Source organism: Misgurnus anguillicaudatus, chromosome 10 (assembly GCF_027580225.2).
Source record: "Misgurnus anguillicaudatus chromosome 10, ASM2758022v2, whole genome shotgun sequence".
Classification (NCBI taxonomy): domain Eukaryota; kingdom Metazoa; phylum Chordata; class Actinopteri; order Cypriniformes; family Cobitidae; genus Misgurnus; species Misgurnus anguillicaudatus.
Window position 1 is genome coordinate 29,623,544 of NC_073346.2, and position 24,911 is coordinate 29,648,454.

General features: G+C 37.9%; 2 protein-coding genes across 7 annotated transcripts; one reads left to right on the forward strand and one right to left on the reverse strand.

Annotated features, from left to right (window-relative positions):
- Nucleotides 1-1,434: 1,434 nt before the first annotated feature.
- On the reverse strand, nt 1,435-19,094 carry pogzb (pogo transposable element derived with ZNF domain b). 5 transcript variants are annotated; one of them, XM_073872334.1, is made up of 21 exons: nt 18,958-19,094; nt 18,373-18,450; nt 18,088-18,215; nt 17,855-17,971; nt 17,403-17,584; nt 16,768-16,876; nt 16,422-16,670; nt 15,985-16,164; nt 15,791-15,897; nt 15,360-15,658; nt 14,836-14,984; nt 13,075-13,175; nt 12,788-12,934; nt 12,159-12,293; nt 9,273-9,445; nt 9,041-9,181; nt 8,590-8,640; nt 8,391-8,503; nt 4,709-6,370; nt 4,403-4,436; nt 1,435-3,922 (listed from the first exon to the last, which is right to left on the reverse strand). In XM_073872334.1, the coding sequence occupies exons 3-21, from the start codon at nt 18,209-18,211 to the stop codon at nt 2,197-2,199; spliced, it is 5,799 nt and encodes a 1,932-aa protein (XP_073728435.1). In that variant the 5' UTR covers nt 18,212-18,215; nt 18,373-18,450; nt 18,958-19,094; the 3' UTR covers nt 1,435-2,196. The 5 variants fall into 5 exon arrangements, with proteins under 5 accessions (XP_073728435.1, XP_073728434.1, XP_073728432.1 ...); XM_073872333.1 differs by having other exon boundaries at nt 8,590-8,637; nt 17,403-17,587; XM_073872331.1 differs by having other exon boundaries at nt 17,403-17,587.
- A 57-nt stretch (nt 19,095-19,151) lies between these two features.
- Nucleotides 19,152-23,538, forward strand: LOC129448382 (retinol dehydrogenase 12). 2 transcript variants are annotated; one of them, XM_055210735.2, is made up of 7 exons: nt 19,152-19,286; nt 20,441-20,575; nt 20,653-20,844; nt 20,957-21,118; nt 21,274-21,393; nt 21,555-21,759; nt 21,889-23,538. In XM_055210735.2, the coding sequence occupies exons 1-7, from the start codon at nt 19,187-19,189 to the stop codon at nt 21,989-21,991; spliced, it is 1,017 nt and encodes a 338-aa protein (XP_055066710.2). In that variant the 5' UTR covers nt 19,152-19,186; the 3' UTR covers nt 21,992-23,538. The 2 variants fall into 2 exon arrangements, with proteins under 2 accessions (XP_055066710.2, XP_055066709.2); XM_055210734.2 differs by lacking the exon at nt 19,152-19,286 and adding an exon at nt 19,354-19,946.
- The last annotated feature ends 1,373 nt before the right edge of the window (nt 23,539-24,911 follow it).

Below are 24,911 nucleotides of genomic sequence, written 5' to 3' on the forward strand. Positions count from 1 at the left end.
CTCCATGTTTTCCCCACTCAAAGACCGCTAAATAAGAAATCACACAAGTATGGTGGCACAAAAAATGAGAACTATAGACAATTTCAGCAGTAACTACCAGTGTTGGGGAAAGTTACTTTTAAAAGTAATGCATTACAATATTAAGTTACTCCAAAAAAAGTAACTTAATTGCATTACTTAGCTACTTGTTATGGAAAGTAATGCTTACGTTACCTTTTAGTTACTTTTTCTTGGCTGAGACTTGATCTCTTTCAGGCCTTGCAGGTTTTTTATGACTGAAAAACTTTGCATTCAGAAATTGCATATTTCATCACAAAAATGTCGAGCTCTGGCCTGCCATCTCAGTTTCTGTTCCCACACAGTGCATAATGTGACTATGTTTAGTTTAATTCAGTACATAATTTTCAAATCATATTAATTAAACTAAAAAAGTAACTTGCATTACTTTTTTGAAAAAGTAACTAAAATATTAATGTGTACTTTTAAAAGTAATGCGTTACTTTATTATTACGTAATGCACGTTACATGTAATGCGTTACCCCAACACTGGTAACAACATGTGTACTATATAATTTATACAATCTTATCTACAGATCGGCTGCAAAACCTGGTATCAAATACTGGCAATTCATGATCGTAGTCTTCCCTCGTCTTCAGGAAACCTAAAACATTTCCATGTTATTTGCGACAAGGTATTTCGTTCAGAGTTCAGTTTAAACACTAGTCAGACCATTAAACAAACAGATGCCGGAAGTAAAGTTCCACTCAGACGCGTAATCACTTCACCACACGTGCGTCCGATGAAAACCGTCTATATTGTATGGTGGAAGAGCACTTAGTTTGCACCACTTTGACCTCGGGCGCAGTAATATTGACAGAAGTTTGAGTGAGAGGGGGAGTAGTCAGAAGTGATGATGTTACTGCGCACCGAGGATGAAGTGCTTTTGTGCCACCATACTTACTCGTGTAACTACTCATGTAACAGTCTTTAAATAGGGAAAACACAGAAGTGTTTGGTGGTTTCTAAATTCATTCGTTTGGATCCCAAGGAATGCATGGGGCTAGGCTAAATGCGAACACATTCACGACGCACTGTACAAAGATTAATTGCATGCATTGAAAAAAGATAGGTATGTATTAATTCTTCTAAGTTGAGGTAAGAACATAGTAAAATATTGAAAAACTGTGGTGTTTTCCTTTAATGTTCTAGGGAAGACTGTACAACAGGAAGTGTAAACCATCCTGTGGTTGCTTTGATAAATTCAGATACTGAAATTAATACTGAATATAGTATATATTTAGTGTACTCACTGGTCCCAAATCGTTCAAAAATGCTATACCAAAAAAAATATTTTTCAGAATTTCAGATCTGCTTTACTCATTTAACCAAATGGAGGAACTAGAGTCAGTTACCCACAAACATCAACACTGAACTTCAGCACAGCCAATGAATGTTTAATGTAAAAAGACTAGTAAAAACATGATGTGACAGACATATAGTTCAGAAATAAGAAACATTTTAATTCAGGCGTACAGTAACGCATTATTCAGACTACATTTCTGTCCATTAAGTCAAAATACTTGGGCAACTTAATTTTGCTCCTGTTTAAAGCAGAGCATCTTGAAAGTTCACTAAAGAAAGAAAGGATATAAATAATAAATGCTACTTTTACTTAATTTCAAAATTCCTTTATATATATTCGTGAAAACCCTCTATAACATCTAATGATTGGTAAAAACAACCACTGCATGAAATAATTGTAAATTAAATTTTTTAATCATAATTATAAAATAGGTTGTAACTGTTCTTCATTTCAGATGCAATCATTTAGGTTATTCTTTTCATTAGTTTTGAGTCATTGCCTTCAAGCCCAGTAGATTAAATCTGACTGGGTGAAAATTTCTTATATTACAGGTTCAGGTCCACTGTAACACATGACAATGTACCTATGCTGATCAAGGATGTAAAACCACCACATTATCAGTCCATAGACAATAAAGTCTAACACTGCATGCGAGCCGAAAGAACAGTTCTGTCGTTGAATGAATGCAGTTTTACGCTACAAAAGAAAAATCCCACCCCACTTACAATTTCCACTCCACCGTACAATAAGTTAAATATTTAACAACAGTCTCAGTAAAGACACTCAGATCCAGTCACATTTACACGCATTTATACCAGCAGCTGCTCAAATATCACCTGTTGGATGCAGCATCGGTTTGGTCGGCTGAAGTATCATGACAGGATTCTGAAATATCTTTTTCAGAGTTATCTGAAGCCGCCTCTGATTCAGGCGACGAATGCGAGTCGTCCGTAGACTCGCTTGTGATTTCCAAACAATCTTCATTCCTTTCAATCTCCTTTTTTTCTGTTATGTCTTCATCATCATCATCTATTTGATTGACTTCATCATCTACAATGTCTGGCTCTTGTGTTAAATCAATCTTCTCATCAACTGGATTGGCCTTGTTTACAGTACACGTGTCCATTGACTCTTCCTCTTCAACGATTTCAACTACATCAGGTCCAAGCGTGGCATCCGACAGCAAACGAATTAGCTCCGTTGGAGTACCTGGCAAATCCGTATGTTCTTCGTGCGAATGTTCAGGAATCAGTCGGGCCAAGCAGAACGAATGCTGAATAAACTCAGGCTTACTCGAAAAGCAAGTCATGGCCTCTCCTAACCAGGTAACAAGAAGATCCACCAGGTCTTCAGGCTGAACACGAGATGCACCGGATTGTGACCAACGAGCAAGGAGAAACTTTTGAAGCGCAGGGCGCACACACATCTCCAGGGGTTGGTGTCGTCCGGTACACCCAGCTGGAACAACAGCAGGTAAAGTTTTAGTGCTACTGACTGTTGATATGAAATCCTCAGATGCACGACTATGGTGGCTATCCATAACCAGCAGGGCCTCAGTTTCACTCTGTGAGTCGAGGTGCTCTTTCCACACCTGGTTGGCCCAAACCTCGATCTCTTCTGGTCCACTAAAACCTTCCTCTTTGGCCATAAGTAGGACTGAGTCTGGCAGGCTTTTGCTCAACTTGTGACTCGTGAAGAGCATTGCAGGAAGCACCGTTCCATTAGCAAGCATTGAAAGGTAAATTTTAACGAAAGGTTTACCAGACCCAGTCAACTGAAAGGCAGTCTCTTTGCTTATGCCGGTGTCGTCATTCAGCATGTTGAAATCCACATAAATAGACAGCTGATCCATAGCACCGATCACACATTGCTGGACACCGTTTGTCTTGATTTGGCTGTGCACGATCTCTGTGAAGCACCGACAGCTTTCTTCCATTGCACGAGGAAGTTCCCGTTGTTCTGCGATGGAGACATCCAAGCCTAGTTTGTGCTGCAGCATGAAGCTCACAGCCCACTCGTACGATATACGGAAAGAGCTGCTCTCGTTGAATTGACTTTGCATCTCTGAAGCTTTCTCGAACAGTTTCGCCTCACTGACAGGATGCTGCTGTTCCCGTTTGGCCAAAACCCACTCCACTAGACGGTCGACGGTCTCTCCGGATCTACTGCTGGTGCCTTCGGCCGAAAGCCGTAATTGTTTCTCTCTGTAGCGAAGCCATTTTTTAATGAGCCGAGGCTTGGTGTCTTTTTCTTTCGAAGCTTTCTGGATTCCAGAGCACAATGCTAGCAGTAGTGTTTGATGTTGATGAATGGAGAGAGGCTCCTCTTTGTCTTTTAGAGTTTGGGATAGTGTGGAATTGGTTACCTCTGCAGGTTCCATTTGTTTGTTTAATGTGTCCTGTAGCTCCACATCACTTTCAGTTGTATCAGTGTCCATGTCAGTGTCTTCAAGAGGGGCCATTTCCTGGTCCATACCTTCATTCTGACCATCACTGGGACCGAACGATGAGGTGTGCAGCCTTCCTGCGTTATAGGCAAGTGCAGATGAATTGCCTTCCCTAAAAGAAAAACAGGCATGTCACTTTGCAGAATCTGCATAATGCAGAGGTCTTCAACCTTTTTCAGGACAAGGACCCCTTAATGGATAGAGAGGAGGAGCAGGGACCCTCAGCACATTTATTGTTGATTTTATTGGTTTTTATCTCATTTTATATGCGAACTTCTGTTTCAATCAAGTTTTTTATAATTTCTATTATTAGCCTAATGCATTTTTGTTGGATGCCTAATTTCCTTTATATAAAAAAATGAAATCGAACAATATTTAGAGCACCCGCGAGTTATACCATCACGGACACCCAAGAGGCCAAGGACCCCCTGTCATAGTATAATGTGAAAATCAAGGAAACACATATTGTGCGATATAGTCTATTATAGAGATCCATCTATTGAAATAATGTATCAGAACTTAACATTTTGAATAAATCAATTCTTTAGGGTAGAAAAGGTATAGTTTAGAAAGCGATTTGAAAGATATGTACCTCTTAGGGGCCACAAATCCAACCCTGGGATTACCTGTAGAGAAAAAAATAACACAAATTTAAATATTCTAGTAAAACAAATGTAAACAATTTATAATCTAGATGTTTGTGGTCTTAAAAGCAGCAAAAGCTTGTATGCCTTCCAAAAATATTTACTATTTTGACTCATTTATCATCACTCAAAAATATTCCATGTAAATTAAAACATCTGCAATAAAGTTTTTTATTTATATCTGAAAGCAAAGCACATATACTTATTAAAAACATTTTGATGAATATTTAGTGTCTGATTCTGAGCTTTATAACCTTGGAAATTAGCTGAGAAACCATGGTAGTTCCAGAAGCAGGAAGGGCGCTTGCACAGATTCACAAGGCACTCCGTACAGCCATACACACTCTCACGACGCAGGTTCATTATGCTGCAAAGCTTACATCTTCTCGTTTTACGTGAAATTTTGGCTAATTGATGTCTGATTCCTTCTTGTGTCTCCAAATTCTCTGTTTTGATCTCTTGTTTGATGCTTGGCTGGGATGTACTCCCGAAGTTTTGGTTCTGGCGGGCATATCTTTCACCAAACCTGGCCAACTTACACCCCAGCCGTTTACGATAGATGGCCTGGGAGAAGTGTCCTCCGGGCAACCACAAAGGTGGAGTGTCTTTTCGCATCTCTCGCAGAACAATGAAAGAGTTAATGACACTCAAGTTCACAAGGAACCAGAAGAGACGTCGCCAATTGGTGTCAAGAACCAGTCCGCCGAGTTGGTTGCAGGTCAGCAACTGATTACAAATGTCAACCCCACGCATGTTGTCCTGGAGTAGCTTAAACGCCAGAGGTCTTTCGATAGAGACGAGATCACCGATTTGAGCAGATCTCCTCCAGACTTTGTCTGGCTGCCTTGCTTCAGCGTTTGTGGATAGGCATACCAGTTGCTTGGAATCTTTCCATCTGGTAACAAGTAACGGGGGATGTTTAAACTGTTGGAAATCCCCAGGATCGTCCAACGCAGGCAGATCCCAAAACTCAGTGGGCAGAATAGGACTGTGAGGCAGTACAGAGGTGGAGCAGTATATGCCAGCCTCATACAGCTCCTGCATTAGAGGAACAGATGCTAGCGAGCTGGACAAGAAGATGTGGTGATGTTTACCCTGCAGGCCTTCTATGAGATGCGGCACGACAGACTTTCCCAAATCTTTGCGTTTGTCCTGTTGCGTCGAGATCAACAGTTTGTGGCAGTAGCCAGACTTTGAATCACACAGTAGCCATATCTTGGGCTGGGAATTTTCACTCTTCTCCCTTTTGATTCCCTTGTCGTGGCTCGGTAAAAAAGCTTGATCAATTGTCAGACACTTGTTTGGACCGTAGGCCTTTTGCATGCTCGTCTGTAAGACACTCAACACAGGCTCAAAAAAGTGTAGCTTGTCAACGCTTTGCTTGTCTTTCTCCACAATCATACTGCTCATTCTGATGTGTACGCTGATCTGCTTGAAACGTGCATAAGACATGGTCCAGTGGAAGAGCTCAGATGTTTTGTAGCAAAAGCTTCCACTGCGATAGTCCGAGGACCAGTACGTCTCTGGATCTGCCAGGCCATCAAGTCCCATCAGGATACAGAGACCAAAAAAGCCTTTGAGCTCATCTCTAACCAAAGGACACCAGGTAGGGTCTCCGTTGCCAAACGAAGAGCAATAACTAGCATAAGAGTTGGTCTCGTAAACGATGTGATCAAAGATGACATCAGGAAAAACAAGCTGGAAGTAGTCGAGGACGTCGCTCGTCTTGGGAATTGAATGCAGTGGGCCACAACTCTCTGTGAATTCTGGCACAGTTTCTTCATCACCTGGCACACTCCAGTGCTCCATGGACAACCAGTCAGGCTGTGTCCCAACATCACTATCTTCAACCCCTTGTGGACCCTCCACCTCCTCCTCCTCAACCTGGCAGAACTCTATGTCTGTCTCCAAACACTCTGTAGGGGAGGGGAGGGATGATAGGAACACAGAGTTAGTCTTCTCCTTGGAGTCTCTACCATCACCAATATTTTACTTTTATTTTAACACCATGCTCAATGTATGTGTGGATTTGATAGGCCAGTAAGCTTTTCAAACAAGGAAACAATAAGCAGCTCAAAAGCAGCAGACAGTTTTCCAAGCGACAGTCCTTGATTTAATCATATGTCATGTGTATAAATCAATCCATTTTAAGTTTTTTTTTGTACTCCTCCTGATATTCTTCGGTGCAGTAGGTTAAAATACTGATTGTCTTTATATTCCAGAGTGATTTCACAAAGGCTTGCCAGTAAGTCCTGTAAAGTCACAGCAAGTAAATGCCCAAGTCTTTGCATTTTATCAATGGACAGCTTGAGGTTATATCCCACACCTGCAATGGTTTCATCACATACTGTGGGCTATTACACTCAGCTGTGACATTTCCCCAAGATTGGCCAGTTTGTTAATGTTGCAGGCAAATCTGTCATGTCTGAGTGTGGCGGTGTGTACATGGAAAATTATTATTTGTGACCCTGGACCACAAAACTAGTCATAAGTCGCACATGTATATTTGTAGAATACGCAAAAAATACATTGCATGGCTTAAAATGATTGATTTTTCTTTTATGGCAAAAATTATTAGTATATTAAGTAAAGAGATCATGTTTGAGATATTTTGCAAACTTTATTTTTTTGAGTGGATGCCGCAAAATCGCCGTCAAAATCTTACCTACAAACTACTGCTTTGCTAACCCGTTCCTTGGGGATTTCCCATACATGTAAAAGCTTACCCCTTTTCAGTCAACAAGGTAATTTCAGCAGTCAGCCAGTAGAGAGCGCTAAAACAAACCTTTTTGTTTGTAATGTGTGTACAACATTTGTATTATGATCTTTTCTCTAATTATTTTTTATTTTTTTGCAAAATCAAACTCCAGATTTTCAAATCGTTGTATCTCGGCCAAATATTGTCCTATTCTTACACACCATACATCAATGAAAACCTTAATAATTTCAGATTATGTATAAATCTCAATTACATTTTTTACCCTTTACGACTGGTTTTGTGGTCCATGGTCACATTTTTTAAAAAAGAAATCCATCTTTATTGTAGGTGTCAACTGATGTAATAAATAACAAAGGACAGCGGACAACCAAGTCATGCTTTTATTAATTTGGTGACAAGTTGATGTTACTATGTTGTATACAGTGTACTAGCACAATTTTCAAATACTTTTACTTTTATTGACACCTACAATATAGTTGGATGCTTTCAAGAAAGTAGAAAAAGAAAATCAAGCATGCAGATTAAGGTATGTGCAAAGGGACAAAAATGCTTAGTTTCCTGTATTTTCAGGACTATGGGCTTAGAAAACACGTTGCATCACAAAGCATGCATCAAGCCAAAGTATACTTGTTTTATTACGCACACAAATAGAACCCTAATTTGGATAAATGGGCCGCAACACTACATAACTCACAACCTGTTTTTTTGTAGAGGTAGACACGTCAGCTCGAAAGCATTGAAGACATCAACAAAACAAGTTGGCTTAGTTAACTCTTTCCCCACCAGTGGTTTATTAAAAAGTTCTCAAAAAATCTTTATTTGTTTTTTAATCCCCTCTTGAATGTGGGTGTTTCTTTAAAAAAAAAAACACACACAATATTTTGAGCTTAAGCTTATACAGATTTGATAAAGAGCGAAGATAAAAACATACAGTATTTACTGCTTTTGGATACTCTTTCAGACGATGCGTAACAGCACCACCTTTTGTACAACAGTCAAAACATGAACTGATTTGTACAACTATTTATACCACAAGTACAAAAACTCAGACCAAATCTCTCTGCAGGTTACAAGAAGAAGAGACTATTGCTTTAACCATTTATGTTAATGGTCAAATGCATTGAAAGGCTAGGATTCTATACATGTATACTTGTGTGTGCATTAAAAGCGAAGTACACTTTTGGCTTTATTGTTCTGCTAGCAAGTAAACAACCCACCTCTCTGAGTGAATATACAAGCCGAGTGATCTGGGAACTTCACCAGGTGTTTAGCCATCAAATTCCCTTGAGGAGTTGTGTAGTCACAATCTGCACAGCTCAGCTTCCAACCGCTTCAAAAGAGTAAAGCCAAACCGACATCAAAGATCGCAATGGGGTTTCAGATTGAAAATGTAAAAATGCTAATTAAATGCTTTACCTCGGCGGACTCCTTTTTAAAGCTTTTGCCATTCTTCCAGGTACGTGACTGCTGAAATTAATCATTGCATTTGATCAAGTATTATTTCTTAATGTTTACAGCTAAACCTCAAGATGGTGGCATTTACACTGCATAGTTTAAGTGACTCAAACTTTTTCTTGTGGGTCATTTCTGACATTATGTCTACATTGCATTGTTTCGCCAAGTGCTTAAAGCAGATATTGGTTTTAAAAGATGATGTAAGTGAGTCATGAAAAAACAAAAACGGATAAAGTCAACAAATCATACTTTAACATTAAAACTTGCAATGCAAATGCAGCCGATGAGTAACGTGACTAATTGCAGCATGCCAAATTGAACTTTAAACTTTAAGTGCCCTTCATCTTTGTATTCACAGATTGTTTAAATGTTCACACCACTATAAACAATTATCTTAAGATATTTGACTCACTTGATCATGTGGTTTGCGTAAGCACGGGAACAGCATGTGCTGTAAAAGCAAAGCGAGCAATGGACGTATGTAGGATAGTGATTGGCAAAGTCTGTGATTTCAAAAGTGCATTCCACACACTTATGTTTATCCAGCAGTGACCTAAAATAAAAAACGTGATTAAATGAACTAAATATTTATTTGAAGAAATATTTAGCTGTATTTTCAATTGAATTTCAATGCATGAACTTACCTCTGCTCTTGGAACTTGGCCAGAAAGTCAAACATCTTGCTCACTTTCTTTTTTGGAGGCCTTTGTTTCTGGTCGTCACTATTTACAGTTTGAGAACTGTTCTTACTAACCGATGTTTTTGAGGAGGCCTGACCTGCCGTCTTCTTATGTCCAACATATGCCCTAATGGTTACCTACAAATCAAAATGAAGTTGCCAAATAATTAAGTGTACCAATATTAGGAATGCAGCAACAGGTTTTGTTGCACTTAAAGTGATACTTCAGCCAATTAGCCTTTCGCCAATTATACCCGTACGTCTCAGTGACCTTTTTTGGAGCAATACCTCCACGATATCCTCCAGATCGAGGCAAAAGGGGTTACAGTATGCAGAGGAGGGACTACTATCAAGGCTAATGCTTACCGGTCTCAAGCAAAAAATGAGAAACCACATGACATGTAACTCAAATGCAACCAGCACAGCCTTGTGGACCAGTAATGCTCTTGCACTGCCGGGTAAGTTCTCTTTCATATGGGGTATGGTCTATTAATTAGGGATGCTCCGATCAATGCCGATCTCCACTAATAATACGTGGCAGATCACTATTCTGAATCGGACAGCCGATCTTATTACAGCTTTTTTCATGTACTACGGCGTTTGATCAGTAAGTCCTTATCGATCTAAAATCAGTGTTAGTTTGAGTCGTTTATAGCATGCATTTGAAAAAGCAACACTCGTCAAACATAATTATTAAACATATTCTTTATTATCATGAAAATACCTGAAAAGGTTTGAAGAACAGCAATATAAATATATCCTTCAGCCATTTCATGGAGCTGCGTGTGTATTGTTCTTCGTTTACAGTGCATTGAGTTTCTGCACGAGAGCGCCCCTGGCTTTTGGATGTAGCGGCATTTCACCGTAATTCATTGAGAAACATAGCAAGCATGATCGATCGGCCGATCGATCGGAGCATCCCTACTATTAATGTCTATTGCGAGTAGCTATTTTGTTAAAATACAAGGGTATGTTAGCTAGCAAAACCTACATGTGCTTCAAAGCTAACTAACTATCATTTCTCTGTTGTTTTGAGAATAGCCGTTTTGAGAATCATAATGCTTTATTTCCTTTGGTGATAACCAGAATTCACAAATAGGAAATTGCTTTGGCTTAAAAGTTGCAGAACAGATAATATAATAAATAAAATGTATAATATAATAAAATTGCACAGCATTTACGGGATTGGGAAACTCAGGGCTAGGTATTCCATTCATAAAATGCTACATGAAAGATAAAAACAAATGATTTAAAGTTGATTGTTAGGGTGCTATGTTCGACTTTGTCGTAAACTGATGAAAAATAAAGTTGGGTAGCTGAAAGTCCCAACACAACAGCAACTAATGTAGCTAGCGTTAGCTAACATGTTAACTAATGTTGGCTAAAGAAGTCATTAAAGAGTAACTAAACCCTTAACCAACTTTTTTTAGTTACTGATCTGTAAGAATGATGCTTTATTAGTGCTGTTCATTGATTTTAGTAAGTTTTTTGACATTTGGATATAAAGTGTTTCAATACTACAATATATGGTGTAAAAACGTCTGAGTGCTGCCCTCTTCAGGTTGAACGGTGGCTACTGCAGTTGAATTTTCCTACTGGATGTTGGGTCCAAAAAGTAACTTGTGACGTAAGCAGGTTCAAGCTCTCCACGCCCTTGTTACGATCTCACCACATGCTTGGTACGAGCTTAGTTCGTCCCCTCTATCTTCGTTGGGATCTGCCCACTTTTCTTGCATTTTTCAAATATTGCCATTGGGAGGAGTCAGGCTCTGACCAGGGGTTAAGTTACGCTTTAAACTTAGCTTAGAGAGTAGGTTAACATTCTGGCAATTATAATTATGGTAATCATAACTTTGGTCCAATTTATGTCCTTGCCTCTAGTTAGTAGATCTAGACAACACTGTAGTTAGCTGTAAGCCTTATCTTTGTGCAGACGTATTTATGCTGCGTAAATGTTTGACACATTTAACTGGGAATGGGGCTGTCCACACTGTTTTATCCATTGTATGCACCGCTCACATTGTGTTTTCGGCTTTGGGAATGGAAAGAACACAATTCCTCCATTCAATCTCTCGGGGTAACTTATCTAGTGTCCGATTTACAAACGCTGTGGGCGTTAATGTTTGTCGGACGTGCTCACATAGTAACGGTTGCTGTGATGTGTAATTGGACAATGGCCGTTTTGGGGGAGGGGCCGGCGAAAGGTCAATTATCAAAATTGCCCTATTATTAACACTCAAGCAATCCAAGATACACATGTAGGAAGAAAACAGAGGTCAGGGAACCACTTCTGACTTTGTAGCACAAAAAAGTGCATCCACCCTTCACATTGCGTGAGTCCAAGATGGTGTTGTTACTGGAAGCTAGTTATTATAATTTATAGTCTAAAATATGGATATTTTTCTTACAAAATCATCTGATCTATTAACCACAGAAGACCTATAACCCCTTGGAGCCATGTGGATTACTTCTGTAAAGAATGAATGGACTTTCCTGTGGTTTAAAGGGATAGTTCGGCCAAAAACGATATTAAACCCATGATTTACTCACCCCCAAGCTGTCCGACTTGCATATGTCCATCGTTTTTCAGACAAACACGTTTTCGGATATTTTAGAAAATATTTTAGATCTTTCTGTTGATTAAATGTAATGTTACGGGGTCCAGCCATAGTCCACGACCTTCAATATGTAAAGATGATGGACATATGTATCTCAGATTGCTTAAGGGTGAGTAAATCATTAGGTAATTTTGGTATTTGGCTGGAGTTTCCCTTTAATGTTATTTTTATATTCTCAAAAATACAAAAACAGTATCATGATTCTGAACTAAACATCGCTATTTAAGTCTTACCTTTGTCCCTGGCTGGAGCCCTTCTAATTCACGAGGTTTGCGGAAAGTCTTGTGGTGGTTAATTTTATGCTCAACTTTGTCTTTTGTGAAAAGGAACTGAAGACGACACTTGTTACAGTGATAAACTGTTGACTTCTGTCGGAAACAAACAAAAAAAACAAATTTATACAGTTTTACCATATGAAATCAATATCATATTAAAACATCCATGCGCCACCAACTCTGCTAGTCTCTACATATTCAAAACTGTATGAGATATGCTTTGCATTAAAGCCTGCAAATTATTGGATTAACCTAGACTCTTTTTGGGTGTAAATGGTCCTAAATGGTAAATTATGTAAATTGGATAGTTCACTCAAAAATTAAAACTGTGTCAGCATTTATTCACCCTCAAGTTGTTTCTGCTGAACACAAATAAAGATATTTGAAAGATGTTTGTAACCAAGTAGATATTGGGCACTATTGACTTTCATAGTAGGAAAAAATAATACTATGGAAGTCAATGGTGCCTCAGATCTATTTGGTTACAAAAAAATTATACAGGTACAGAACAACTTGAACATACGTAAACAATGGCAAAATTTAAATTTTTGGGTGAGCTATCCCTTTAACTATGAATTCCTGCTCACCTGATGACGGACATAGTGCTGCTGGTAACTGGTGGAATGCTTGAAAACCTTAAGACAATACTGGCACAGAAGGTGGCGGGTATCCTCATGCCAGGTAACAAAGTGTTTAAACACATCAGAGTAGAGGGAAGACCGGTAATCGCACACCTGAAAATCAAAGTGAAAGCTATTATAGATACCTAAAAAGTTCTACTGTAGTAAGAAAAAACAATTAAACTTAAAGGTTTAAGGCTGTAAAAAGTTAAATCTATTTACATTAAAAGATAGACAAATTCACACTGGTTTACCTGGCACACATACGGCATCTCTCCAGGTTTGTGTGTGTTCTTCATGTGCTGCAGAAACACCGGCTCACTCTCAAAGGACCACTCACATATCTTACACTTAGCTGCAAAGACAGCATCAGTAAATACATTTCTTGCTGTTTGCCATGTACTGTCACTATAGCAACAGCAAGATGATAAGGGATATGTGCTAATAGCTAGCCTACTAATAGTTAAACCAGATAGAAGGTCAGGACATACATATTACATCTAAATGCATGGTCAATAACACAATAGGTATGCAGCCATTTAGAGCAACCATTTAGAGTAACTTCAAAGTATTTTTTTTGTTGTTGATATGCAATACCCCATTCACCCGTTTGTATTTGAATTTATCCAAATAAACTCATGTTCACAGCAAGAGATGAGAAACTGTATGTACACATTCTCAGCAGCATAACTGGTCTTACAAGCTCATTCTCTTAAAGGGGCAGTAACACTAGACTATGCAAATATTTTTTAGACGTTACTGCGAATATGGGCGGGGAGTGCTTCATCCATGTTTGCTTTTCAGTAGAGAGAAACGTCACGCTTTGACATACCGTTTTTCTACTGGTCACATATCTCTAAATTATAAGAATTCAAAGTTCACCAGACTTGTGGTACGTACCAAAATATTTTCGCAATGTTTAGCATTTCCGCTCTGAATGAGTCTAAATGAAAGTCAATGTAAAGAAAAATGTAGTGTGACTGCCAGTGTTGGGCTAGTTACTCAAATAACTATATTATACTATATAATTACTATATTACTCATTACTAGTTAGTAGTTACTCCTTTCAAAAGTAATATTATAACATTCCTTATTACTCCTAGCAGAGAGTAATTAGTTACATTACAAGTTACATTACGTTTCCATTACACCCCCAAAAATTGGTAAGTGCATAATTTTTGCAGTCTGTGAATCCATGAAAGTTACAGATAAATGAAGAATACAATTGTCTTAAAATGTTTTTTAAAACAACTGTAATTTAATAAAGCAGTAACATATATACTAAAATCTGCAACATATTTAGTATATATAAGCTCAAACAGGTGGAACCAACCAAACATGTTAGCATTTTAAAGTAATTTTTAGGCTGGTAACTGTAATATTTTTTTGTAATAATTACACTACTAGTTATCAGGAAAAGTAATATTAAAATTAAAGCAACTGTACTAGTCAACATTTGAAGTGGATCAAAAAAAAGTTAATCAAAGTCATCCTGAGACAAGTATGGCTATTGGGTATTGGTTTTAAGACAACTTTTATGAAAAGTTTTGATCCACTTCAAATGTTGAAGTGCCCAACACTGGTGACCGCCCCTAAAAGTGTTTATATCTAGCTCAAATACAAGGCCAACTAAATATTGCACAAGTTTTTTTTAAAGGGGCCATGGCACAAGACTTTTTTAAGATGTCAAATAAATCTTTGGTGTCCCCAGAGCACATATGTGAAGTTTTAGCTCAAAATACCATATAAATAATTTATTATAGCATGCTAAAATTGACACACTGTATGTGTGTGCAAAAATGTGCCATTTTGGGTGTGTCCTTTAAAATGCAAATGAGCTGATGAAATGCACTGATGAAATTTTCATGCCATTGCCCCTTTAATCAAGGCTTGATATACTCTGTGAAAGATAATGCAAATGTTGCTTATGCATAAGATTTTACAACTAAATAACAGATTAAAAATATAATGGCCTTTTATTTGTGTGATCAATCATAAATGCAAGTAGCTCTTACTGGATGACTCAATGGAGGTGTGAACGCTCTCCAGGTGGCACTGAAGGCGAAACGGGGTGGGAAAGTGGCGAAAACAGTGCTGGCAGGAAGTGTCCATCTCCCCATTTTGCTGGTCCAACTCTACATGGTACCTCATATGGGTCATAAGTCTGTAGGGAGAACCAATACTTAACAATTTGTGTCCCTGCCTGTGAAAACCCAGCTAAAGTCTTTTTTTGTGATTTACTGTTCTCTACGTAAAATCCTCATAAATAAAGATCATTCTGTGAAAATATAATCTGGATATCTTCTATATTGACTTGTGTAAGGTCCTGTCAAAGACTAAAATTAAAGTAAAAATAATTATTGAAATTAAACAGATTATGAGACTTTAGCCTGGATTTTACAGCATCACATATAATTGAATTGCTGGAAAGGTAAACCATAGCTTTGCAACACATGTGGCGACAAATCTAGAATATAAAAATCTCATCTTGTAGTGTTAACAGCACCAAACTTTTTACAGTAAATAGATGTTTTTCTACCTTATGTTATTTTTCATGTTCTTGTTACAGCTGAGGCATCTGAATGATAAGGGTTCCTTTAGGCTGTCCGAAGGCTTATAGACCCGATTTCCCTCAAAAGTGCCATAATAGAAGTCATCCACCAGCATGACAAGTCTGGACTCTTTATCCCCAGCCTTTTCCACAGCCTTGGTAGGTGGACTGTCTATGGTAACCTTTGGCACAGGAGTGAGGCTCTTGGGTGCAGTCTGGGTGTCTGAGGTGTTCGCAGCAGGTGTGGCTCCACTTATCCCAGTCGTCCGTGCATCTGGACAGCAGAACTAAAGGGGGAAGAGAAAAAGAATAACATGACTAATGCGAGCCATCTCTATCGATAACAGTATACTGGTAACCGAGGGGTCTAGAGAGGTGTTTGTAACTAAAACACATGTAGTGTCATTTCATGTACTTACACACATATGACTCCGCAGAGCCTCAACCATTTTGAACTGAGCTCCACACCGAGGACACAAATAAATTGGTGAAGATTGTGCTGTATTTGTCGCTAGAACAGGGGTCGCTAGAAGATAAAGAGGTGCACATTTAGCAATGTGGCTGTGCTCCAGTATTAAACTGAAGATCATACACAAACAAGACAACTTCTTACTTTGAACAACAGTTTGAGTTGTGACAGGAACAGCAGTGGAGACAAGAGAAGTTCCATTGCTTTTTTGATTTCCCATGACGACAAATGTCTGCGTTTGAGCTCCACCAGGTAAGTTAACAGATTTCACAAGGCACATTAGGTTTTGCAGATCTATGGAAGAAGTTCCTGGTTTTATCGTCACTGCAAACGGGTGTAAAATAAAAGTTGGTTATACGATAAAACAGACAAGGCTAATTTGTAAATGCAGTGTATCGGCCATGCTAACACACACAACAGCTATCATATGATGTGTAAATCCTAATTACATTACTACATTTACTAAAAGAAAGATTGCGCTTAGAATTTGTATACTTATGGCAAGTAGTAACTATAGCTTGTGTGTAAAAAAGTCTAAATATGAAGGCATTCAATTAGCCTAATAAAATAAAGTATCTTACCAATTTTAGTCGTGGCTTGTGCTGCGGAAGGCTGAGTGGTTGTAGTGGGCATGGTGGTTAAAGATTTAGCAGTAGGCATGGTTACCGGTGTCGTGGTACGTATAGTGAGAGTAGCGGGGATTTGCAACGTGTTGAAGGACCTAGACGTCTGGATCATGTTCGCAACCGGAGTTGCGGTTCTCATTTGAGCTGGCTGGGTGATTATTTGGGTTGATCCAGGAGCTGGTTTAAAAATCTGAGTCCCAGGTGCTGCCACACAAAAACATGCAATTGCAATATTGTTATATATGATATAAAAAGTATGTGAAAATGCATACTTAATTAAGAAAAGATAATATTGATGTACCTTGCACCAACGTAAAAGGTCGAACAGTTTGGCCTTGCTGAACATTCAGCACCAATCCCACTTGGTTCTGGCCTGGCTGGACAGGACGAATATTCTGGACAGGAAGACCCTATTTACACACAATACATTTTAAAAATTATGCCAAACAGTTGCGGCTGGTGATTTCTTTTTTCGAGGGTGCACAATGCGAAGTTCGTCACAACATGTTTGTAGCCCATCATGTGTGTGGTTCATAATTTCAAATATGTGTTCGGCACATCGAGTAAACCTATGTGCATCACGTCTAAATGGTTTATGATAAAAGAGACGCTCGCGTTTGCCAGATACTCGCATATTCTCATGCGTAATCAGAGTTTACTGTTAAGGGAGTGTCTTGCGTGTATTTTGTGAACGTGAGCATCTCTTCCATCATCAACGGTTTTGACGCGTGTGCAGCAGGCACTTATTTTGACATAACACGTGATGCACATGGTTAACATGACGCAACAAACACATATTTTGAAAACTAGAGCAACACACATGACACCCCCCCGAACACATATTTTGAATTTGCGCCCCTCGGAAGAACAGTCACGAGCCGCCACTGATGCCAAATAAGAATTGTGGACATATGCAAAAATGAGCTGGGAATTAACCTGTGTGGTGAAGTAAAACGGCTGGCTACTGGCAGCACCGGAAATCGGGGATGTGCCAGGCAGAAGAACCTGTGACAGAGCCACAGTGCTCAACCCTCCTCCACCAGGAGCCAAGATGACCTGCTGCCCTTGCACTGGTTTAGGAATATCAGCAGGCATAGGAGCGGAAACTACTTGAGGAGCTACTAAAAAGAAAATAAAGAATGATTAATAAGTAAAATAACAAAAGTTATTCAACATTTTAAACTATTTATCAACCTCTTATATCATGAGACTTTATAAAAAATGTATAATCATTATTATTGAAATTAAGCAAATGAAAGAAACAATTTTCCAACTATGGAACTCCTCTGCTTTGATAACTTACAAATGGCAGCTTTACCCACAATGCATTTCGTTTCTGGCAAGTGTGATGTCACCTAACAAAGACCCATAGGGTACAGTTTACTTACATGTAGTTGTTAGCAGTGGCACAGTGCTCACAGCATTCACTACAGATGGTAGATTTGGGATCACCATGGTCTTAGGCTCGGCTGGAATATCAATTGTTGTGGCAGGAGTGGAAGACACTGAGGAAAGAAGAAAACTGGGTTTTCACAGTGTACTGATTTCTAAAAATGTTATTAAAAAAGTAACTAAAACATAAAATGAGATAAATATTACAGATAAATGTAAAATGGCATACCAATGTTTGTCTCACTAGTGGAAGCATTACTTTCGGCACTGCCCACTGGATCATCCATTGAATGTTGCTGTTGCCATGGTTCCAACTCCTCCTCCTCACACTCCATAAACAAATCTGCATCCATGTTTCTGAAATCCAAAATCATTTTTAATTAATGAACTAAAAATGTAAGAATATTTTTTAAAAAATTTCATTTAGTACAAGGCAAAGTTACTTTAAGGTAATTTTAAGGTTTCATTTTAGGATCATGTCACAATCTTTAATGATAGATTTGAAGACCCTTACATTCTTTACACTTGCCCTCAAGTCCGACAGGTTTCAACGTCTAATCTGGTGTTTGCCCATACACATAACCACTTCATCCTAAAAAAATAAAAAACATTTTACAATTAATTCATAAAAATTGTCAAATGTGTGCTTATGCATACACAGAGTATAATATTACTTTCTGCATTAACATAACTAAATGCGCTGTCATATTACTTCTGCAAAGCACTCGAAAAACTGTGTAAGTCCGCGCAATGTATTTTATTCAACTACAAGAGGCGGGGAGAAAAGTAGTTCCTGCGCCCTGACATTTAGCGCGCAATTCCGGGTGATTTTACGGACCAGAACGAAAGCACAAGCCTTACACAAGTGTACAATAAAAATACGTGCTAGTAAAAAGCAAACGGTTATCGTAATGACAAACCGCGCGACGTTTATTGCAAACGCTCGGTCACAAATTATGCAGCAACCCCTCACACGTCGCCTACCGAGTGCGCACTCCGCATACTACCATCTTGCGCATATAAAGGACGGCGAACATCTAACGAGTGGATTAAACCCTCAAATCAAGCAAATATGATCGAATTTATAAATGATACTTACCAGTTAATAGATTATATTGAAATATGTTCAACGCGATATACTGAAAGAACACAAAGCCAACCGGCACGTCACAGACGAGACAAATAAGTGCGCTAAATGGGCAGACGTTCAGCTCGCTCCGTGGCTTTCATTCGTTGATACGCGGAAGACGTAATTTCCGGGTTTGAATTCGGGCCGCTGGTTTGCTGAAGCATCAGGAATAAAGGGGAGTGGTTAGTGAGAGAAGAAAATGGCTTCCTTCCTTGAAACGACAACATTTTCCAGCACTCACACAACTGTCATTTTGGTATTCCAACGCAGATTGTGTTGGGATTTTTTTAACACAACTGGTAGTGGTTTACAAATAAACTCTAAAGTCATCATACAATGGTTTTATATACAGTCAGTTCTCAATGTAATACTATGTATCACATTAATTTTTTTGTATAAATAAAAACATCTTATGTAACTTATGTAAGCCATGTGCATACACAACGCACAGATTAATCGGTGGATAGCGTAGTTAACGTGCCTAGATACGTTTGTGTGAACCCGTGTGTGTGCGCAAGCGCGCGCGCGCGTCGTCCTACCATTTTCTGATTCATGCAGAAAGACCGAATGTGGTTGTTACCATTATTTTGTTGACTTTGATAGTACTTAAGGCAATATTTGTAATATAATTCTTTTTATAGGCCTATTGGTAAATATTGAAATGTCAACTGTAAATGTGACTCAAGCCATTATTCAAATAAATACATTTTATAATGTTGAGATAAGTGACGTACGGTCGAGTAATCACGCAGCAGGTGAACTGTACAGCAGGCAGGCTCTAAGCTAAGTTGCTTAAGCCCTAAATATAGTCCGATTTTAGACAGAGAGAACACAATGTGACATCTCCAGCTTTTATTCTTAATTTTGGACAAAGCTAGGTCGGTTTTAGATGATTATGTATCAAATTATTACATCTTGTCAAGTGATCTATCTCGCTGTCATCGCGCTGCTGGCTATAAGTAAGTTACTGTATGTTATTAACACTTTACAGTGTATTTGTTAGGCTAACGATTAATGCTTTTAACAAATATGCATTTTTTTCAGTATTTATTAATCTTAATGTCAATAAAGGTTTTTATGTTAGTCCACTATATGCACCAACTACGTTAACCTTTGATTTAAATTAAATTAGTAGTTAGTAAATTCTAAAATGAACACGAAAAAAAAATAATATAATAGCTGTAGATGTTGTGTAATGTATCAGACTGTTACAGAATTGTTATTATTTTTGTTACAGAATTTTTATTATTTTGTTTGACTGCATCAACCTGACCTTATTAGGTTGGATAAAGTATATGCTAAATGAATAACATGTAAATGTATAAATTAACTACCTCATGCATCTTTCATAGCAATACACATAATATAATTTAGCTACATTTTATTAGCATTCGTGAAGCTGAATATCTATAAAACATTTCTTTACATTTGCATGTATATATCTCCCATACAGGCTTTTTTCTGCTGCGAAAATGGATAGCTGGTGGCGTCTGCAAAAGTCGTGCCCGTCTGGATGGAAAGACAGTTGTGGTCACTGGTGCCAATACTGGAATTGGCAAGGAAACTGCAAGAGAAATGGCTCGCAGAGGTATTTAGACACTATTTGAATGCACTTTCTGTTAGGTATTTGGATATGTGCTTATGTATAAGTGTATGTGTACTTAGGTGCTCGAGTAGTGATGGCCTGCCGTGACATCACTCGTGCTGAGAATGCTGCTGATTCTATTCGTCGATCCACAGGAAATGGCAATGTAGTTGTCAGACACTTAAATCTGGCCTCTCTTTACTCCATTCGAGAATTTGCCAAAGAGTTCATTGCCACAGAGGAGCGCCTGGACGTACTCATCAACAATGCAGGCATGTAACTGACAATAACATTTACACCAAGCTGTAAGATTAGAAATTTAAGATGTTACATTTAGAAGCATCACTATACCAAGATAAATAAAAAAGTATATTTTCCCAAAAGGTGTGATGATGTGTCCCAAATGGATCACAGAGGATGGCTTTGAGACACAGCTGGCTGTCAATCACTTGGGACATTTTCTTCTAACCAACCTACTATTAGGAATGCTAAAGAAATCCTCCCCAAGTCGTGTTGTGAATGTATCCAGTATTGCACATGTTGGAGGTAATCTCCTTTTTATTAAATGTCAGCATGCATAAAGTGTGGTGCTTTATCAGACCAGACTGTTCATGAAATCATGAAATGTAATGCCAAAATGCCAACACTTAATGTATATTTTTGCATAATATAAAATAACAATTGTCAATATTTTCCCACAGGAAAGATTGAATTTGATGATCTGTTTTATGACAAGTGCCCTTACAGTCCTTTGATCAGCTATAAACAGAGTAAGCTGGCCAATGTGCTTTTCTCCAGAGAACTTGCACGACAAATGAAAGGTAACCATTAATGGGCTAGCAGTTATGCAAAATATAATGTAAACTTGACTTTATAGTTTATGATGCAATTAAATTTTAAACCAGCTCATCTTTAAATAAAGCATTTTATACAAACCCTCTGCATGTTTAGTTTATTTTATCTATCAGTTGATGCCCTATAGGTACTGGAGTCTCATCGTACAGCTTGCATCCAGGAGTGATTCGAACAGGGCTGGGTCGCCATGTTGAGTCGTGGTGTCCAATGCTGAAGACGATACTGTCTCTGCCCTGCATGCTGCTGATGAAAACACCCTGGCAAGGTGCACAGACCTCCATCTACTGTGCAGTCACAGAGGGCTTGGAGAGTAAATCTGGCTGCTACTTCAGGTAAATCTTTGATTTGGCAGTGGCTAAAGCAGTGATTCACAGAGAAAATAAATGTATTTGTTGGTATTTAAGTAAGAAAGACTGCTATAAAATGCTGAATGGTGGTTTGGCTGTGTACATGTATCACAGTGACTGTGCTGAAAAAGACCCTGCTCCAGAAGGTAAAGATGATTCAGTGGCAAGAAGGTTGTGGAAGGAGAGTGCTCGGCTGGTTGGACTAACTAATAAGTGACCAGCACTGAAACATCATCCTGCACAAGTAGGGCTGTACTTTTCATGATTGCAGGTGCTCCCCCTAGCGGTGATAACTGTAAACTAAGTGAGGTGGCAAAACCGGAAGTGAGCGGGACACTGGTTCCCTGTTAACAAACAGGCCTATTAGGTTTTCCCATAGACTTTGGGATTATCGCAAAAATAAGCTCTGTGTTAAATAAAAGTTTATGACACACGTTTTGTTCAACAAGTTAGTCTTCACAAATGAATACCGCTTGAATTATTTAAGTCAAATCAAAATGTGGCTTTTTATAGTTCTATTAAATGCATTTAGACTTCAAAAAAATTATGAATAAAATTACACGTGTTGGTAATTTAATTAAAATATGCATTTTTACTTGCATGCATTAATTTTATACAACCACTAGATGGCGTTAATGTTGTTTTTGTAAAAATGGTACATCATGGCCGTTTATCAACTCGAAGGCTGCAGCCTTCGGAGGTCGCATTTCTAGGCTGCTTACGTCATCAAGGCTGTCTTATTTCAAAATATTAACAATTATAAAGTTGACTATTATTCTTATTTAATCGTTAATTGTTGTAATATGCTCATGGCTTGCGAATGTAAGGCTCAGTTAACTTTGGATTAAGAAACGGCCCACGTATTTGAAAAGTCCTCAACTTTTAAAATTATAACACAATGTTATATTATTCCAACACTAAAACAGGTCATCTGAATAAAAAAAAACAGATACTTTATTACATTATAACCTTGTGACATAGTGTGTTACATTTGTACTTATGTAACAAGGACACTAAAATCAATATATAGAACAATCTGTGTTTTAAACATTGCCAGCCCATTTGGTGTAACCATGTAGTCAGGCTGATGCAGTCATAGGTTGTATTTTTGACGGAAATTGTATTTGTATTTTTAACAATCTGTTAATTTGCATTACCCTATAAAGATTTTAAACCAAAACTTTTATTATTTTTCAGATATAACTAATATATAACAAAATAAAACAGACAATAAATAAAATAAAGGGAGGGGGAGCAATAGACACAATAGCAATAATTCATGATATGAAACATAATAAATAAATTATAAAAATTAAACAACCAGATTGGTATTTGCTGGACTGTTACACCATATAATCCATATAATTTATATATTCCAATATATTGTAAAAGAAACAATTCCAGGCATCAATAGTACAAGTTTAGCCTTGTCTAGTTGCTCTATTGTACATTCACAGGTCACTATTTTAAGGAGGACAATTATAAAACATTTCAATGTTAATACAATGTTCAAAAATACCTGATTATAATGTTGCTGTAAAAACATTGGCTGAAATTTCAGTCATCACTTTTTTTGTATACATTTAAAATACTAGTCTAGATGATTTCATGTCTTATATTTTTATGAAATAATTTAATTAACCTACACTATCAAAATTATAGTCAAGAAATGATCTATAGTTGTCACTAGAGCGGTAGCTGTACCCGTTAAAAAGTACACCTTTGCACCTAAAGAGTTCAAATTAGTACCTCAGAGGTACATATTAGTGCCAAATAATATATACATATCTGTACCTAAATAATACATATTAGGACCTTTTTAAAGGGCGCCGCCCAGTGACAGTTTCAGACCATTTTTTCTGACCGTGTAATTTAAATCACTTGGTTGTAAATATGTGCAAAACGTGACTGTTCTGCATAATGCAAGCCAGCAGATTTGGAAAAGCATTGTCTAACTATAGGACTGAAGAGTTTGCTACAGTCACTGTCATTTTACAAAACCACTTTTACTCCTCAACAGGACAGAGATATTTCACATGAAAAACTTTATCAAAAACTTGCAACATGCAACATTCTCAGCCATGTTTGCGTGTCTTGCAAAAGAAAATAAAGATGAAATCTAATTTAAAAGCCACCACAGGGCCGCATGTAATGCTGTGTATCATTACCACATCATTTATGGTCAACACAGTGTTTAAATCACTTATATCTAGCACCACAAGGAATGGCCAAAGCCCGTGTACTCAGCCAATGAGTGCTCTGCATGCATGGCCCCTATAGGCAAAGCCTGACGTCAGTCTGTCTGTTGGCATAAAAAAGACACATTTGTGCACGAGGAAAATATTAAAGCATCACTAACCCTACTTTCCATATAAGCAAAATAGCAGACATTCACATCCTCTTTTATACTACCTGTTTTATGAAACTGCCCAATGTGTGAATATTTTATGCCTTTCTTGCCAAGTTTTTCATATTCAAATGTGTGGTCCTATGCTTAAAATGTTTCTGTTTTGCACTAACAGAAGAACTTTATTATCGACCTAATTTTTGTCATTATCATAAAAGCATTAAATCATGAGCAAAACATTTGTTATAAGGAAAATGATAATGGTTCCAATTGGCCACATTTAGTAGATAAAAGCAGCAACTTCCTCCTGCCGTTCGTTCTCATGCCTGCACATGTTGTCCTTTTGTTTGTTTAGTTAGATACTTGTTAGGTGATATAAAAATGAACCTCAGGGATATATAGCAAGTAAAAAAACAATGTAGCAAGGTACTTACAATGTAAAAGATTTCTGTAGAAATTACAGTATTACTGCCAGCTATAGATTTAAATATATGTTGTTAACTGGAAGCAGTTAATGTAGGTTTGTGGTGTAGTACTGGATAAAAGGATTGTGTATTGTTATGTGAGTTATGTGTTATGTGTGGACCCCAGGAAGAGTAGCGGATGCATTTGTTGCATCAGCTAATGGGGATCCTAATAAAATAAATAAATAAATAAACAGTTTGTTGGAAGTTAAATGAACATTAAACATGAACAAGTCTTTACAAACTAAACGCCTTATGCAAAGCATTAAAATATGGTTGAAAAATGGTCTTTAGCTGTGAAAAGGGCACTGGGGCACCTCAAAAAG